This window comes from Dendrobates tinctorius, unplaced genomic scaffold (assembly GCF_039654945.1).
Source record: "Dendrobates tinctorius isolate UK_male_01 unplaced genomic scaffold, ASM3965494v1 ptg000079l, whole genome shotgun sequence".
NCBI classification, from domain to species: Eukaryota; Metazoa; Chordata; class Amphibia; order Anura; family Dendrobatidae; genus Dendrobates; species Dendrobates tinctorius.
Window position 1 is genome coordinate 28,205,151 of NW_027361747.1, and position 18,324 is coordinate 28,223,474.

General features: G+C 45.2%; 1 protein-coding gene across 5 annotated transcripts in view; it reads left to right on the forward strand.

Annotated features, from left to right (window-relative positions):
- Positions 1-18,324, forward strand: part of SLC7A2 (solute carrier family 7 member 2) — a 162,120-nt gene that overhangs the window by 84,986 nt on the left and 58,810 nt on the right. For all 5 annotated transcript variants that reach the window (XM_073583616.1, XM_073583619.1, XM_073583617.1 and 2 more), the window contains exon 3: positions 3,666-3,821. In XM_073583616.1, the coding sequence (XP_073439717.1) occupies positions 3,666-3,821 (156 nt within the window). The remainder of the gene's footprint in view (positions 1-3,665; positions 3,822-18,324) is intronic.

Consider the following 18,324-nt stretch of genomic DNA (forward strand, 5'->3'; position numbering starts at 1 on the left):
TACGTGATTATTTTTTTTCTATTTTGATTTTTTTTTACATAGCACAATCTAAATTTCAAGTAAAAAATTACAACTCTTGAAATGTTCACATCGGCCACTAGGGCTTTTTTAGATTTAATCTCCCGTTGTTTCAGGAAATAAAACAAATGCATAGCCACAATGCCCAGCCTTCCTTTTGTATTGAAGTGTGTGCAAATGAAGCGATGGCTGGGGGACCACCACAGTGCAGGGAGACTACGTTACCCAAGATGAAGTGCAAACAACAAAGGGTTAATTTATTTACAGGCAAGGAATGCAGTATTTAGGAAAATGCAGAAACAGGGGTATGCAATGAAAACAGACAATTTACAAGGATAATATTCTCTAGCTGGGCCGTCAAGCAGCACTAAGTATAACCTATCTGTCCTTTGCTAACCTGGCCACACGGCTGCCGTGCTCTATCTATTGCAGCCTATCCTAAACCCTAGCATGTGCACAAAAGAGGTTAACACTCACAGTAGCGTTGGTATCTCAGTCCATTCCCAGGGGCCTGCAGCTTTGCAAGATGATGCGCACTTCTTCCTGCAAGCTTTGTGCAACGTGGTCTTTTCCTTGTGTGCAGGTCCAGTGATGCTCCTAGAAATGGTGGATTCCCTCCTCTGGATTCCTTTCTTGTCTTTCCTTCATGGCTCCTCACGGCAACATAGGAAAGCCACCTTGTTTTCCACAGAAGAGTTTACAAAGTCTTTCCTTCACAGCTCAGGCACATGTCATTCCTGCAGAAACCTTGTCTCTTCACACACAGAAAAGCAGCCCCTCCCCTCTCCAGTGCTGGCAGAAGAGACCAAAACAGTCTTTACAGCAGGGAAGTGCAGAATGTCCCACTGCTCTAACCAAGGGGCTGCTGTCTCTTAAAGTGGCAGCTTGTCTCTACGGTCCATAGGAACGCCACCCCCTTACACAAACAACATTGTAAAGGGAGAGGGAGGAGGCGAGTTGTTAAATCACCTTTTGTGATTGGTGAGTGCTTTCCAATCAGCCGTATATAGAGGCGTTACCTGCCACAGTAATCCTCCCTCTACTGATGAGAACTCAAAATGCTTCCTAAAAGGAGAGAAAATAAGATTCTAAAACAGCCCTAGTGGCCAGAGTAAAAATTACAGAATTACTATTTTAATTTTTTTTAATAGATTGTGATATGAAAAAAAAACATTGGCAATATTTTTTTTAAAATACGGTACATGTAGCGCAAAAAAATAAAAGGTTTAAACAATCAGTCATTTTCTGATGATACACTTTCTTTAAAATCCATTCATACCTTTTCAGTTTTCAATCAATGAACAAAATATTGGTAGTTTAAAAATTGTGTTCTAGAACCCAGTCAGTGAACAATCACCACATTCAGTGGAATGGAAATTGCCCTTAGGCAGTGATGTTTTGTATAGATGTTGGGGCAATATCATGTTATGCCTCAAATAACAATCATTCTTACTGAGTCGTAATCAATAATTATGTTTCCTCTTCTTCATACACACTGGGTCAATTATCTTAGTAATTGTGTTTATAAGTGGCCAATGTGAATGGGCCTGTAGATTTACAGCCAGTTGTCAAGATTTACCATATATGTATAAACACTTAGGCTATGTGCCCACGTTGCGTGTTAAAACGCACAGTGAAAACCGGACTCCTTCCCAGAAATCGTGTTTTTTTCCGCTCGATTTCACCGCGATTCTATTCGCGATTTTGCCGCGATTTTCTCAAGCACTTTCCAAGCGATTTGAAGCATCGCTTGGAAAGTGATTGACAGGTTGGTCACGCTCGTCAAACATAGTGTTTGACAAGTGTGACCAGGTTTTTACTATTGAGGCCGCCTAGGCGGCATTAATAGTAAAAGATAAAATGTTAAAAATGATAAAAAAAATAAAAAATCGGGGTATATTTACCTTCCGGCGTCCCGCGCTGCCATCCCGGGCCACAGCGTTCCCAGTAATGCCTTGCGAGACCTGTGATGATGTTGGTCTCGCGTTACTATAGCGATCTCGCGAGACCGCTAGAGTCACGCGAGACCACGTCATCACAGGACCTTGCCGCAAGGCATTACTGGGAACGCTTAGGCCGGGAATGCAGCGCGGGACGTCGGAAGGTAAATATACCCCGATTTTTTTTTTTTCTTACAGGGGTATGGTACCCAGGGCCTGGAGGACAGTCTCCTCTCCTCCACACCGTGGGTACCAACCGCACATGAGACGCTTAACTACCCGCATGGTGGGCATAGCCACATGCGGGAAGTAAGCGATTCTCATGCATTCCTATGGGTGCGGAATCGCGGCAATTCTTTGCGATTCCGCACAAAAGAATGATCATGCTGCGATTTGTTCCGCGATGCGATTCCGCCGTGGAAAAAAGCGCAGCATTAGCACAGCATGTGCGGAATGCCATAGGAATGCATGGGGGCGTTCTGTACAAGATTTTTAAACGTTTTCGCAGCGTTTTCGTGCCGAAAATCGCGGCAAAAACGCTTAAAAATCGCATCGTGGGCACACAGCCTTACACAGGCTTTCCAGGAACTAAAAAAAAAAATACAGATAAAAACGAAATACTTGATCTATGGTTTGTAACTCACTTAATTGGGAAATAAAATAAAGCTCCTCTCCGGCCCTGGACTCCAGGGTGGTGTTTCTCATCTAGGGTTGACATGAAGTATATATTGTTTTATAATATGTGTCAAAGTTACATGTTTCCAAATGTCGGGTAATGTATTTGTCATACATTAGATTATTTATTGCAGGATAGATAAAGACAAATATCAAAACTGCATCAAGGTCGCATGTGCTCTAGAAGATCATGGACGTTTCATGTTAACAGCTCATTTAGAGTTTGGTACTTTAAGAAGTCCAGAGGACTCCCTAATTAAAGGGAACCAAATGCTATTAACCTGCAGGTATAGGGTTAATCTGCAGGTTAAAGGAGTTGTACAGCCTTAGGGCTCAAGTCATTGGTCACTTTATGTGACTGCAGACTTGTTTAAACTCACAGCGCACAGACAGCGATGTGCATTCTTCCGGTGCATGACCTCAAGTATGTGATTTGCACACACGCAGTCACATGCCGACTAGATATTTCTGGCCTCGCTTGATATACTTGCATTGAGCAAGGCCATGCACATCTAGTCGGCATGTGACCACGTGTGTGCAAATCACATACTTGAGGTCATGCGCTCCCTGCTCCTGGCGCCGGCACCGGACAATTCTCCCAGCTCAGTTTCACAAATCTGCAGTCACATATAGTGACAGACGACTTGTATTCTAACCCCTTTAATACGACCGACTGAAAGCAAAGATACCAGAAGGAAATGAGTTACAGAGCAAGCTGTGAATCAAAGTCCCTTAGCGTGCCTACAGCTGCTGCTCACTGTGCACTGGGCGATGACTATCTTCTCTGCAGCATCGGTATGAGTGAAAGCCAGCGGCTACTGGGAGGAATAAAGTTCACTTTCTACCAGCAGCCGCGCTTTTAGTAATGCGGCCAAGAAACATTGGAACTCTCTTAACGTGGAGTTTATTCTTTTATCTGCAGGCTAATAGTGTTTGTGGACATGACAGGTTTCCTTTGAGAATTACAAAGGGAAACTCTAATTTCCATAATAGTTAAAAAGGAATCATCTGCTTAATGCTGTGTCTCTGCAGGTACCTCCAGTGTGGCACGGGCTTGGAGTGGTACATTTGATGAACTTCTAGGGAAGCAGATTGGTCAGTTTTTTAGGACATATTTCAGGATGAATTCGCCTGGTCTGGCTGAATACCCGGACTTTTTTGCAGTTTGTCTTATATTGCTTTTATCAGGTAAGAATCTGAAGTTACTTTGTCCTGTAACTGAATGGGGATGAGTGTCCTGTGTATTCTGGAAGGGGTTACATTGCATACATTGCTGACTCCAGTTGTGTATGTAATCCATATATTTACAATGCCTTGCAAAAGTATTCGGCCCCCTGGAACTTTTCAACCTTTTCCCACACATCATGCTTCAAACATAAAGATACCAAATGTAAATTTTTGGTGAAGAATCGACAACAAGTGGGACATAATTGTGAAGTTGAACGAATTTTATTGGTTATTTTAAATTTTTGTGGAAAGTCAAAAACTGAAAAGTGGGGCGTGCAATATTATTCGGCCTCTTTAACTTAATACTTTGTTGCGCCACCTTTTTCTGCGATCACAGCTGCAAGTCGCTTGGGGTATGTCTCCATCAGTTTTGTACATCGAGAGACTGAAATTCTTGCCCATTCTTCCTTGGCAAACAGATCGAGCTCAGTGAGGTTTGATGGAGATCATTGGTGAACAGCAGTTTTCAGCTCTTCCACATATTTTCGATTGGATTCAGGTCTGGACTTTGACTTGGCCATTCTAACACCTGGATACGTTTATTTGTGAACCATCCCATTGTAGATTTTGCTTTATGTTTGGGATCATTGTCTTGTTGGAAGACAAATCTCCGTCCCAGTCTCAGGTCTTTTGCAGACTTCAACAGGTTTTCTTCAAGGATGGTCCTGTATTTGGCTCCATCCATCTTCCCATCAATTTTAACCATCTTCCCTGTCCCTGCTGAAGAAAAGCAGGCGCCCAAACCATGATGCAGCTACCACCATGTTTGACAGTGGTGATGGTGTGTTCAGGGTGATGAGCTGTGTTGCCTTTACACCAAACATATTGTTTGGCATTGTTGCCAAAAAGTTCGATTTTGGTTTCATCTGACCAGAGCACCTTCTTCTACACGTTTGGTGTGTCTCCCAGGTGGCTTGTTGCAAACTTTAAATGACACTTTTTATGGATATCTTTGAGAAATGACTTTCATCTTGCCACTCTTCCATAAAGGCCAGATTTGTGCAGTGTACGACTGATTGTTGTCCTATGGACAAACTGTCCCACCTCAGCTGTAGATCTCTGCAGTTCATCCAGAGTGATCATGGGCCTCTTGGCTGCAACTCTGATCAGTCATCTCCTTGTTTGAGATGAAAGTTTAGAGGGATGGCCGGGTCTTGGTAGATTTGCAGTGGTATGATACTCCTTCCATTTCAATATGATCGCTTGCACAGTGCTCCTTGGGATGTTTAAAGTTTTGGAAATCATTTTGTATCCAAATCCGGCTTTAAACTTCTCCACAACAGTATCACGGACCTGCCTGTTGTGTTCCTTGGTCTTCATGATGCTCTCTGTGCTTCAAACAGAACCCTGAGACTATCACAGAGCAGGTGCATTTATACGGAGACTTGATTACACACAGGTGGATTACATTTATCATCATTAGTCATTTAGGACAATATTGGATCTTTCAGAGATCCACAATGAACTTCTGGAGTGAGTTTTCTGCACTGAAAGTAAAGGGGCCAAATAATATTGCACGCCCCACTTTACAGTTTTTGAATTTCCACAAAAATTTAAAATAACCAATAAATTTCGTTCAACTTTACAATAGTGTCCCACTTGTTGATTCTTCACCAAAAATTTACATTTGGTATCTTTATGTTTGAAGCATGATATGTGGGAAAAGGTTGAAAAGTTCCAGAGGGCCGAATACTTTCACAAGGCACTGTATATTTTGTTGTTTTTCAGTGTTTTCCATGATATTTCTTTTTTTTTTTTAAATAACAACTTTCTTGGATGCTCTGTTTTCTACAATATGTTGCATTTTTTGTTCAAATCAGAGTTTGCCCTTTTACATGTGTTGTCTGTGCTGCAGATTGGTGGGCGCCTGGGTCCTGAACTCCCACCGACTGAACAAAACACTGCTCAGAAGTGTTCACTTTAGCAAGCAGAAGCCATGAGTATAGGAGACAGGAGCAGTCAGTTCTTTGAGTGCCTGCGCAGAGCAGTTTAGAGGCTAAAGAGAATCTGTGGGTCCCTATACTACTCTGCACGTGCTCAGACTGAAGGACAGAAGCCCAGCAATGCTGCCTGTGGAGCTCATTGCTCCTGCTTTTCAGCAGTCTTTTGTGCAATATTGGTGGTTTCAGGACTCGGACCTTCACTAATGTGCAGGATATTTAAATGGAATCTGTCACCAGGTTTTGCTATGTAATCTGAGACCAGCAAAATTTAGGAGCAGGGACTCTGATTCCAGCAATATGTCACTTCTTGGGCTATGTTTTGGTCTTTCAATACATCCAGTGTTTTATCAGCAGGAGATTATCATTACAGGACAACTTGGCATGTGCAGAGTAGTCCAACCAAGGCTCTAGCACTGATTAGCAGCTCTCTGTCGCCATGTAATGTACTCAGGAAGCTGTGGTGTGTACGGGGTTATACACAGCTCAATGGCTGAGCTCTGCTAGATCTGAAGCAGAGAAAACTGTGACTCTATCCTGACTGCAGCACCTAGTAAACTAAGTGGCACCTCACTGGAATCAGGGTATGTGTCCCTATTCATGATACTGTCAGATTACATAGTAAAAACCTGCTGACATCTTCCTTTAAGCCCCTACACATAAAGACCCTTATGAAAGTGTGGGTCCACATTAACAGGAATGCATGTGAATTACAACAATACGATACCTGACTTTTGTAAAACATATGGATTTACTCTGTGTCCATGACATGGATATGAGAATACTACAGTAGAAGCTGTTCAGTGAATTGAAGCTATTAATCAGAAAACTACTTATTGTTTAAACCAGGTTTTTGTGGTAAAAGTATTTTCTTTGAATTTTTGGCAATTTTTTTTCCATTACTCATTCTGTATCAGACCTGGGCAAAGTGCGGCCCACGGGCTATACTGAGACAGCCGAGGGGCAGGAAAACTGCGGTCCACTGGCTGCACTGTGCCCACCCGCTGTCTCCATAGGCGCTGCTGACTGCGTTGGTTCCTCCACCAATCATCGTGTGAAACAGCTGATGCGGTGATGTTATTTCATCGCGTCAGCTGTGTGCTACAGTGCGGACAGTTAGCGCCCCAGAGGCAGAGAGACAAGCAGAGCGCCGGGGAACAGGAGCGAGGTGAGTATGTGGTGTTCATTTTTTTCATGTGTATGAGATGTTTGGGTGGGCATGGGGAGGCTATGGGGGCATTGAGCTTTACAAGGGGAGGCTATGGGGGTGTTGAGCTTTACAAGGGGAGGCTGTAGTAGTGTTGAGCTTTACAAGGGGAGGCTATGGGGGTGTTGAGCTTTACAAGGGGAGGCTATGGTGGTGTTGAGCTTTACAAGAGGAGGCTATGGGGGTGTTGAGCTTTACAAGGGGAGGCTATGGGGGTGTTGAGCTTTACAAGAGGAGGCTATGGGGGTGTTGAGCTTTACAAGGGGAGGCTATGGGGGTGTTGAGCTTTACAAGGGGAGGCTATGAGGGTGTTGAGCTTTACAAGGAGAGGCTATGGGGGCCTCGTGCAGCACATTGGGAGGCTGTGTGTGGCTTGTGCAGTATATAGGGAGGCTGTGGGGCTTATGCAGTATATATAGGGAGGCTGTGTGTGGCTTGTGCAGTATATAGGGAGGCTGTGGGGCTTATGCAGTATATATAGGGAGGCTGTGTGTGGCTTGTGCAGTATATAGGGAGGCTGTGGGGCTTATGCAGTATATATAGGGAGGCTGTGTGTGGCTTGTGCAGTATATAGGGAGGCTGTGTGGGGCTCATGCAGTGTATATATAGAGAGGCTGTGTGGGGCTCATGCAGTATATGGGGAGGCTGTGTGGCTCTCAAGCAGTATATAGGGAGGCTATGGGGCTCATGCAGTAAAGAGGGAGGCTGTGTGGGGCTCATGCAGTATATAAAGGGAGGCTGTGTGGGGCTCATGCAGAATATATAGGGAGGCTGAGTGGGGCTCATGCTCTATATAGAGATGCTGTGTGGCACTCATGCAGTATATAGGGAGGCTGTGTCGGGCTCATGCAGTAAAGAGGGAGGCTGTGGGTCTCATGCAGTATATATAGCGAGGCTGTGTGGCTCATGCAGTATATATAGGGAGGCTGTGTGGGGCTCATGCAGTATATGGGGAGGCTGTGTGGCGCTCATGCAGTATATAGGGAGGCTGTGGGGCTCATGCAGCATATAGCATATATAGGGAGGCTGTGTGGGGCTCATGCAGTATATGGGGAGGCTGTGTGGCGCTCATGCAGTATATAAAGGGAGGCTGTGGGGCTCATGCTCTATATAGAGAGGCTGTGTGGTGCTCATGCAGTATATAGGGAGGCTGTGGGGCTCATGCAGTATATAAAGGGAGGCTGTGTGGGGCTCATGCAGTGTATATATAGGGAGGCTGTGTGGGGCTCATGCAGAATATGTAGGGAGGCTGTGTGGGGCTCATGCAGTATATAAAGGGAGGCTGTGTGGGGCTCATGCAGAATATGTAGGGAGGCTGTGTGGGGCTCATGCAGTATATAAAGGGAGGCTGTGTGGGGCTCATGCAGTATATAAAGGGAGGCTGTGTGGGGCTCATGCAGAATATATAGAGAGGCTGTGTGGGGCTCATGCAGTATATAAAGGGAGGCTGTGTGGCGCTCATGCAGAATATATAGGGAGGCTGAGTGGGGCTCATGCAGTATATAAAGGGAGGCTGTGTGGGGCTCATGCAGTATATAGGGAGGCTGTGTGGGGCTCATGCAGTATATAAAGGGAGGCTGTGTGGGGCTCATGCAGAATATATAGGGAGGCTGTGTGGGGCTCATGCAGTATATAAAGGGAGGCTGTGTGGGGATCATGCAGAATATATAGGGAGGCTGAGTGGGGCTCATGCTCTATATAGAGAGGCTGTGTGGCACTCATGCAGTATATATGGAGGCTGTGTCGGGCTCATGCAATATATATAGGGAGGCTGTGTGGGGCTCATGCTGTATATAGGGAGGCTGTGTGGGGCTCATGCAGTATATAAAGGGAGGCTGTGTGGGGCTCATGCAGTATATAGGGAGGCTATGTGGTGTTCATGCAGTATATAGGGAGGCTGTGGGGCTCATGCAGTATATATAGTGAAGCTGTGTGGGGCTCATGCAATATATAGAGAGGCTGTGTGGCGCTCATGCAATATAGAGGGAGGCTGTGGGGCTCATGCAGTATATATAGCGAGGCTGTATGGGACTCATGCAATATATATAGGGAGGCTGTGTGGGGCTCATGCAGTATATGGGGAGGCTGTTTGGGGCTCATGCAGTATATATAGGGAGGCTGTGTGGGGCTCATGCAGTATATAGGGAGGCTGTGGGGCTCATGCAGCATATATAGGGAGGCTGTGTGGGACTCATGCAGTATATAAAGGGAGGCTGTGGGGCTCATGCAGTATATATAGGGAGGCTGTGTGGGGCTCATGCTCTATATAGAGAGGCTGTGTGGCGCTCATGCAGTATATAGGGAGGCTGTGGGGCTCATGCTGTATATATAGGGAGGCTGTGGGGCTCATGCAGTATATAAAGAGAGGCTGTGTGGGGCTCATGCAGTATATAGGGAGGCTGTGTGGGGCTCATGCAGTATATAAAGGGAGGCTGTGTGGGGCTCATGCAGTATATAGAGAGGCTGCGTGGGGCTCATGCAGTCTATATAGGGAGGCTCTGTGGGGCTCATGTAGTGTATGAAGGGAGGCTGTGTGGGGCTCATGCTGTATATAGGGAGGCTGTGTGGGGGCTTTTACAGTAAATAAGGGGGTGCTTATACGATATAAAGAAGGGGCTGTACCGTTCAAACGGTATTTAAGAGGATGTCAGCATACTTAATTCTGCTCAATATTAAGTGATACAATTAATAATAAAATTATCAATAATATAATTATAATATATTGATATTAATATTGAGTAGAATTAAATTCAGCATATTAGCTCGGCCCTCCACAACAGTCACGGTTTCTCATGTGACCCCTCAGGAAAATTAACTGCCCACCCCTGATCTATATTAAAAAATAACCATTTTAATCTGACAATTTTCACACTGGACACTGGGGCTTTTATAGAATTTAACTTCCTGTTGTTTCAAGAAACAACACATGTATATTAGCCACAATGAACAGACGCTAATCTGAACTTTTACAATCAAGCATCTAATGAGCATGTGCAAAGGTCATTGTGAAGGGAGAGAGCAGCGTCACCTATTGTGATTTGTAGATCTGGTGTTATCTACTGTGTATAGAGGTTTTACCTATCTTTGTAATCCTACCTCTGCTGATAAGGAGTCTGCTGAAAACTCTTTCTGAAAGGACTGAAAGTATGAATCTAAAAAATTCCTAGTGGCCAGTGTGAATAATAATAATCTTTATATAGCGCTAACATATTCTGCAGCGCTTTACAGTTTGCACACATTATCATCACTGTCCCCGATGGGGCTCACATTCTAGATTCCCTATCGTACTGATAGGTCTTTGGAATGTGGGAGGAAACCCTCGCAAACATGGGGAGAACATACAAACTCCTTGCAGATGTTGTCCTTGGTGGGATTCGAACCCAGGGCTTCAGCGCTGCAATGCTATCCACTGAGCCACCATGCTGCCGTGTGAAAATTGAGAGGTTACTAATCTTGTTTTTCTACAAACATAATAAAGATCATTAAAACATTGATATTTTTTAAATACATTTAACACAAAAACCTGATTTAAATAACAGGTAATTTTGTCTTGATAGCTTCCCTTTAAAAACAAGTTTATCTTTGAAAATCTCTGCCTAAAGTTCTTGTTATACAATATATATTGTTTTTATGTTGCACTTTGCCCTTATTTTCCATGCAGTGATCCTGACACTGACTGATTTCACAACTGATTGAATCTTAGCCCACGCACTTTTCTGGATTATTTGTAGGTGCAAATTGCTATATAACATATATACATTAGAACCAAACAGGAAAAAGAGCGGTAATTCCATGGAGGCTGCCGCAGAGAGAACACAAGGGTGTGTGTTCTCTGGACTGCTAGTCATTTATACAACGCGTTTCGAAGGTGAGTTGACTCCTTCGTCAGGTATGAAGAAGTCAAACAGACTTCGAAACACGTTGTATGAATGAATTTCGATCCAGAATTTGCACCCATGTATTCTCTCTGTGGCAGCGCCTGGGAATTACCATTTTATCTTATTTGGGTTGAATACGTTCTTCCCATCGGTGCGTGAGTCAGCGGTAGGAGCAGCAGCCCTTTATTCTTTCAAGTACAGAGTTGTGCCAGGTCACAACCCAGACAGGTGATCGTATACAATCCTTTGCTCACTGTGTCTTATGTTGAGGGTAACACACTTGGAGCACTTTTTCCTCTTTTTCTTTTATATATGCATTAAAGAGATTATCTAGGTGTATGATAAGTCATTAATATTCAATAACTGGGAGTCCAACACCCGCCATTCCCACCAATCACCTAAAAATAGAAAAAAGGTTGTCAGCTTTACCTAAAAAATGAATGATTTATTGGAAATCCACTATCACCCTCACTGCACTGAGACTTTCTTCACCGATCAGCTGTTTTCAGTTTTGCGGGCAGACCGATAATAACAGTATATTCCAGACATCTTCACCCCATGTGTAGTTGTCGCTGCTTGGAACTGCAGAACTGCCACTACTCAAAGGAATAGTAACTGCACTGCAGTAACTGGTGGCGGTTACTACACCATGAATGGAGCAGCTTTAGTCTTTGTATTTAAATCCTGTGGCCACCAGAGCAAATAACAACTGATCAGTGGGAATGCCAGAGGTCGGACCCACACAGATCCAATAATGATGACCTCTGGTTTGTATTGGTCATCAATTTGTTGTGGCCAAACAACTCCTTTAAGCTAATAGATGGTAGTGCCTAATTTAAAACCTCCAACAATTAGTTAAAAAAAAGTGTCTACGAAGAGCATATGTCAATATGAGGTCTTTACCTTGTATTGACAGCACGTTGATTTAAAAAAAATCCATCTTGTAATACTTCACTTTTCCTGTGTAGGCGCTACAGGCAAACGAACACTTGTTCTTACCCAAAGCAAAGAAAGAAAGGAACAAACAAGCAAACATTTTATTTAGAATATACACAATCACATAACAAATAATAGGTCACATGCAATTTGGCGAGGGAATAAGTAGCTACTCAAAGTTTCTTGTAGTTTTAAACCATCTACTGGAAAAAATTGTGTACAAGCTACAATAAAAAAGGATACCGTGGCATAACTAAAATCCAATGGGCCCTGATGCAAAATATGGACTGGACCCCTACTTGAATAGTGATCAGATGTATGGGCCCTTATTGTGTTCTAGATCCTATAAAGACATTCATATTCACCTCTCCATGTGATAATGCGCCCCCTCCTGAAATAATGTTCCCATCCTGGCCCTTTCCTGTAATAATGTCCTCTATCCTGGCCCCTTCTTGGAATAACGTCCCCAACTATGGGCCACTCCCTGTGATAATGTCCCCAGTCACGAGCCCCTTCCAGTAATACTATCCCCCATCCTGGGCTCTTTCTTGTTATTGTGTCCTCCATCCTGGGCTCTTTCCTGTTATTGTGTCCTCCATCCTGGGCTCTTTCTTGTTATTGTTTCCTCCATCCTGGACTCTTTCCTGTTATTTTGTCCTCCATCCTGAGCTCTTTCCTGTTATTGTGTCCTCCGTCCTGGGCTCTTTCCTGTTATTGTGTCCTCCATCCTGAGCTCTTTCCTGTTACTGTGTCCTCCATCCTGGGCTCTTTCCTGTTACTGTGTCCTCCATCCTGGGCTCTTTCCTGTTATTGTGTCCTCCATCCTGGGCTCCTTCCTGTTATTGTGTCCTCTATCCTGGGATCTTTCCTGTTATTGTTTCCTCCATCCTAGACTCTTTCGTGGTATTGTGTCCTCCATCCTGGGCGCTTTCCTGTTATTGTGTCCTCCATCCTGGACTCTTTCGTGTTATTGTGTCCTCCATCCTGGGCTCTTTCCTGTTATTGTGTCCTCCATCCTGGGCTTTGCTCTTTCCTGTTATTGTGTCCTCCATCCTGGGCTCTTTCCTGTTATTGTGTCCTCCATCCTGGACTCTTCCCTGTTATTGTGTCCTCCATCTTGGGCTCTTTCCTGTTATTGTTTCCTCCATCCTAGACTCTTTCGTGGTATTGTGTCCTCTATCCTGGGCGCTTTCCTGTTATTGTGTCCTCCATCCTGGACTCTTTCGTGTTATTGTGTCCTCCATCCTGGGCTCTTTCCTGTTATTGTGTCCTCCATCCTGGGCTTGGCTTTTTCCTGTTATTGTGTCCTCCATCCTGGGCTCTTTCCTGTTATTGTGTCCTCCATCCTGGACTCTTCCCTGTTATTGTGTCCTCCATCTTGGGCTCTTTCCTGTTATTGTGTCCTCCATCCTGGGCTCTTTCCTCGTATAGCATTCTCCATCCTGGGCTCTTTCCTATCATTGTGTCCTCCATCCTTGGCCCCTTCCTGTAATAATGTTCCCTGTTCTGCCACTCTTATCTTACACATTTAAAAAAGAAATACATGATTCTTATCTTCCTCTGCTCCCACGACACGTGGCGTCCTCTTCCATCTCCAGAGCAGAGGCCGGAAGCTGACTTTGACGTACCCGCCATGGGCAGCACATGACTTCACTTCCGTGCACTGCCCATAACGGACACGCCAATGTCAGCTGCAGGCCACTGATTAGCCAGTAGCATATTCAAGGTATTGTACATGTATTGAGGTGCTGGGATCCGGTGGTTTTCTGTGCCATAATACTTTTCAGATGAATGTGTATCCATCCAACCGAAATAGGCAGTGACGTCCAGGGCTCCATTCGCGCATGAGCCATGGCATGGCGCACCCTCTGTGATCGCAATTGTTACACCCCCAGCTGTATATATAGAAACATATGAGATTACTGTATTTTGCTTGTTTCTAAACTCTAAGTGAACGCTTTATAACTCTTTCCCATAATAATTTGTTTTGCATGATGTATAAATTCAAGAGATTTGCAGCACATGATCTAATGAAGTTCACATGGTCATAAAACTCTGATGTAATAATCTCCTTGTAATGAGGAGTGTGATTATGTTTAAATATTCAATTCACAGAGATTACAGTGTCTTTGTGAGGAAACTCAAGAAAGTCCGCTAACGCAGCAGAGATGATGTTATGGGGAGATACATAAGATTTTATTCTGAAGAAGAATTTCTCTAATAGCTATGTGATATGTGTGACCAGAATCACTCACCTGGGAACTTACCACTACATCCTCTGACTTTATGTATGTGATGTGTGTGACCGGGACCACTCACCTGGGAACTTACCACTACATCCTCTTACTCTGAGTATGTGATGTGTGTGACCGGGACCACTCACCTGGGAACTTACCACTACATCCTCTGACTATGTATGTGATGTGTGTGACCGGGACCACTCACCCGGGAACTTACCACTACATTCTCTGACTCTATGTATGTGATGTGTGTGACCGGGATCACTCACCCCAGTACTTATTACTACATTCTCTGACTCTTTGTAAGTGATGTGTGTGACCACGATCACTCACCTGGGAACTTGCCACTACATCCTCTGACTCTATGTATGTGATGTGTGTGACCGGGATCACTCACCCGGGAACTTACCACTACATCCTCTGACTCTATGTAAGTGATGTGTGTGACCGGGAATCACTCACCCGGGAACTTACCAGTCTGACTCTATGTATGTGATGTGTGTGACCGGGATCGACCACCCAGAAACTTACCACTCTGACTCTATGTATGTGATGTGTGTGACCGGGATCACTCACCCGGGAACTTACCACTACATCCTCTGACTCTATGTATGTGGTGTGTGTGACCAGGATCGACCACCCAGAACCTTACCACTCTGACTCTATGTATGTGATGTGTGTGACCGGGATCACTCATCCGGGAACTTACCACTACATCCTCTCTCTGACTCTATGTATGTGATGTGTGTGACCGGGATCACTCACCTGGGAACTTACCACTACATCCTCTGACTGTATGTATGTGATGTGTGTGACCGGGATCACTCACCTGGGAACGTACCACTCTGACTCAATGTATGTGATGTGTGTGACCAGGATCACTCACCCGGGAACTTACCACTACATCCTCTGACTCTATGTATGTGATGTGTGTGACCGGGATCACTCACCCTGGAACTTACCAGTCTGACTCTATGTATGTGGTGTGTGTGACCGGGATCACTCACCCAGGAACTTACCAGTCTGGCTCTATGTATGTGATGTGTGTGACCGGGATCACTCACCCTGGAACTTACCACTCTGACTCTATGTATGTGATATGTGTGACCGGGATCACTCACCCGGGAACTTATCAGTACATCCTCTGAGTCTATGTAAGTGATGTGTGTGACCGGGATCACTCACCCAGGAACTTATCAGTACAGTACATCCTCTGACTGTATGTATTTGATGTGTGTGACCGGGATCACACACCCGGGAACTTATCAGTACATCCTCTGACTGTATGTATGTGATGTGTGTGACCGGGATCACTCACCCTGGAACTTACCACTACATCCTCTGACTGTATGTATGTGATGTGTGTGACCGGGATCACTCACCTGGAAACGTACCACTCTGACTCTATGTATGTGATGTGTGTGACCGGGATCACTCAACCGGGAACTTACCACTACATTCTCTGACTCTATGTATGTGATGTGTGTGACCGGGATCACTCACCCTGGAACTTACCAGTCTGACTCTATGTATGTGGTGTGTGTGACCGGGATCACTCACCCAGGAACTTACCAGTCTGACTCTATGTATGTGATGTGTGTGACCGGGATCACTCACCCTGGAACTTACCACTCTGACTCTATGTATGTGATATGTGTGACCGGGATCACTCACCCGGGAACTTATCAGTACATCCTCTGAGTCTATGTAAGTGATGTGTGTGACCGGGATCTCTCACCCAGGAACTTATCAGTACAGTACATCCTCTGACTGTATGTATTTGATGTGTGTGACCGGGATCACACACCCGGGAACGTATCAGTACATCCTCTGACTCTATGTATGTGATGTGTGTGACCGGGATCACTCACCCTGGAACTTACCAGTCTGACTCTATGTATGTGGTGTGTGTGACCGGGATCACTCACCCAGGAAATTACCAGTCTGACTCTATGTATGTGATGTGTGTGACCGGGATCACTCACCCTGGAACTTACCACTCTGACTCTATGTATGTGATATGTGTGACCGGGATCACTCACCCGGGAACTTATCAGTACATCCTCTGAGTCTATGTAAGTGATGTGTGTGACCGGGATCACTCACCCAGGAACTTATCAGTACAGTACATCCTCTGACTGTATGTATTTGATGTGTGTGACCGGGATCACACACCCGGGAACTTATCAGTACATCCTCTGACTGTATGTATGTGATGTGTGTGACCGGGATCACTCACCCTGGAACTTACCACTACATCCTCTGACTGTATGTATGTGATGTGTGTGACCGGGATCACTCACCTGGGAACGTACCACTCTGACTCTATGTATGTGATGTGTGTGACCGGGATCACTCAACCGGGAACTTACCAGTCTGACTCTATGTATGTGGTGTGTGTGACCGGGATCACTCACCCAGGAACTTACCAGTCTGACTCTATGTATGTGATGTGTGTGACCGGGATCACTCACCCTGGAACTTACCACTCTGACTCTATGTATGTGATATGTGTGACCGGGATCACTCACCCGGGAACTTATCAGTACATCCTCTGAGTCTATGTAAGTGATGTGTGTGACCGGGATCTCTCACCCAGGAACTTATCAGTACAGTACATCCTCTGACTGTATGTATTTGATGTGTGTGACCGGGATCACACACCCGGGAACTTATCAGTACATCCTCTGACTGTATGTATGTGATGTGTGTGACCGGGATCACTCACCCGGGAACTTACCACTACATCCTCTGACTGTATGTATGTGATGTGTGTGACCGGAATCACTCACCTGGGAACGTACCACTCTGACTCTATGTATGTGATGTGTGTGACCGGGATCACTCACCCGGGAACTTACCACTACATCCTCTGACTCTATGTATGTGATGTGTGTGACCGGGATCACTCACCCTGGAACTTACCAGTCTGACTCTATGTATGTGGTGTGTGTGACCGGGATCACTCACCCAGGAACTTACCAGTCTGACTCTATGTATGTGATGTGTGTGACCGGGATCACTCACCCTGGAACTTACCACTCTGACTCTATGTATGTGATATGTGTGACCGGGATCACTCACCTGGGAACGTACCACTCTGACTCTATGTATGTGATGTGTGTGACCGGGATCACTCAACCGGGAACTTACCACTACATCCTCTGACTCTATGTATGTGATGTGTGTGACCGGGATCACTCACCCTGGAACTTACCAGTCTGACTCTATGTATGTGGTGTGTGTGACCGGGATCACTCACCCAGGAACTTACCAGTCTGACTCTATGTATGTGATGTGTGTGACCGGGATCACTCACCCTGGAACTTACCACTCTGACTCTATGTATGTGATATGTGTGACCGGGATCACTCACCCGGGAACTTATCAATATATCCTCTGAGTCTATGTAAGTGATGTGTGTGACCGGGATCTCTCACCCAGGAACTTATCAGTACAGTACATCCTCTGACTGTATGTATTTGATGTGTGTGACCGGGATCACACACCCGGGAACTTATCAGTACATCCTCTGACTGTATGTATGTGATGTGTGTGACCGGGATCACTCACCCGGGAACTTACCACTACATCCTCTGACTGTATGTATGTGATGTGTGTGACCGGAATCACTCACCTGGGAACGTACCACTCTGACTCTATGTATGTGATGTGTGTGACCGGGATCACTCACCCGGGAACTTACCACTACATCCTCTGACTGTATGTATGTGATGTGTGTGACCGGAATCACTCACCTGGGAACGTACCACTCTGACTCTATGTATGTGATGTGTGTGACCGGGATCACTCACCCGGGAACTTACCACTACATCCTCTGACTCTATGTATGTGATGTGTGTGACCGGGATCACTCACCCTGGAACTTACCAGTCTGACTCTATGTATGTGGTGTGTGTGACCGGGATCACTCACCCAGGAACTTACCAGTCTGACTCTATGTATGTGATGTGTGTGACCGGGATCACTCACCCTGGAACTTACCACTCAGACTCTATGTATGTGATATGTGTGACCGGGATCACTCACCCGGGAACTTATCAGTACATCCTCTGAGTCTATGTAAGTGATGTGTGTGACCGGGATCACTCACCCAGGAACTTATCAGTACAGTACATCCTCTGACTGTATGTATTTGATGTGTGTGACCGGGATCACATACCCGGGAACTTATCAGTACATCCTCTGACTGTATGTATGTGATGTGTGTGACCGGGATCACTCACCCTAGAACTTACCACT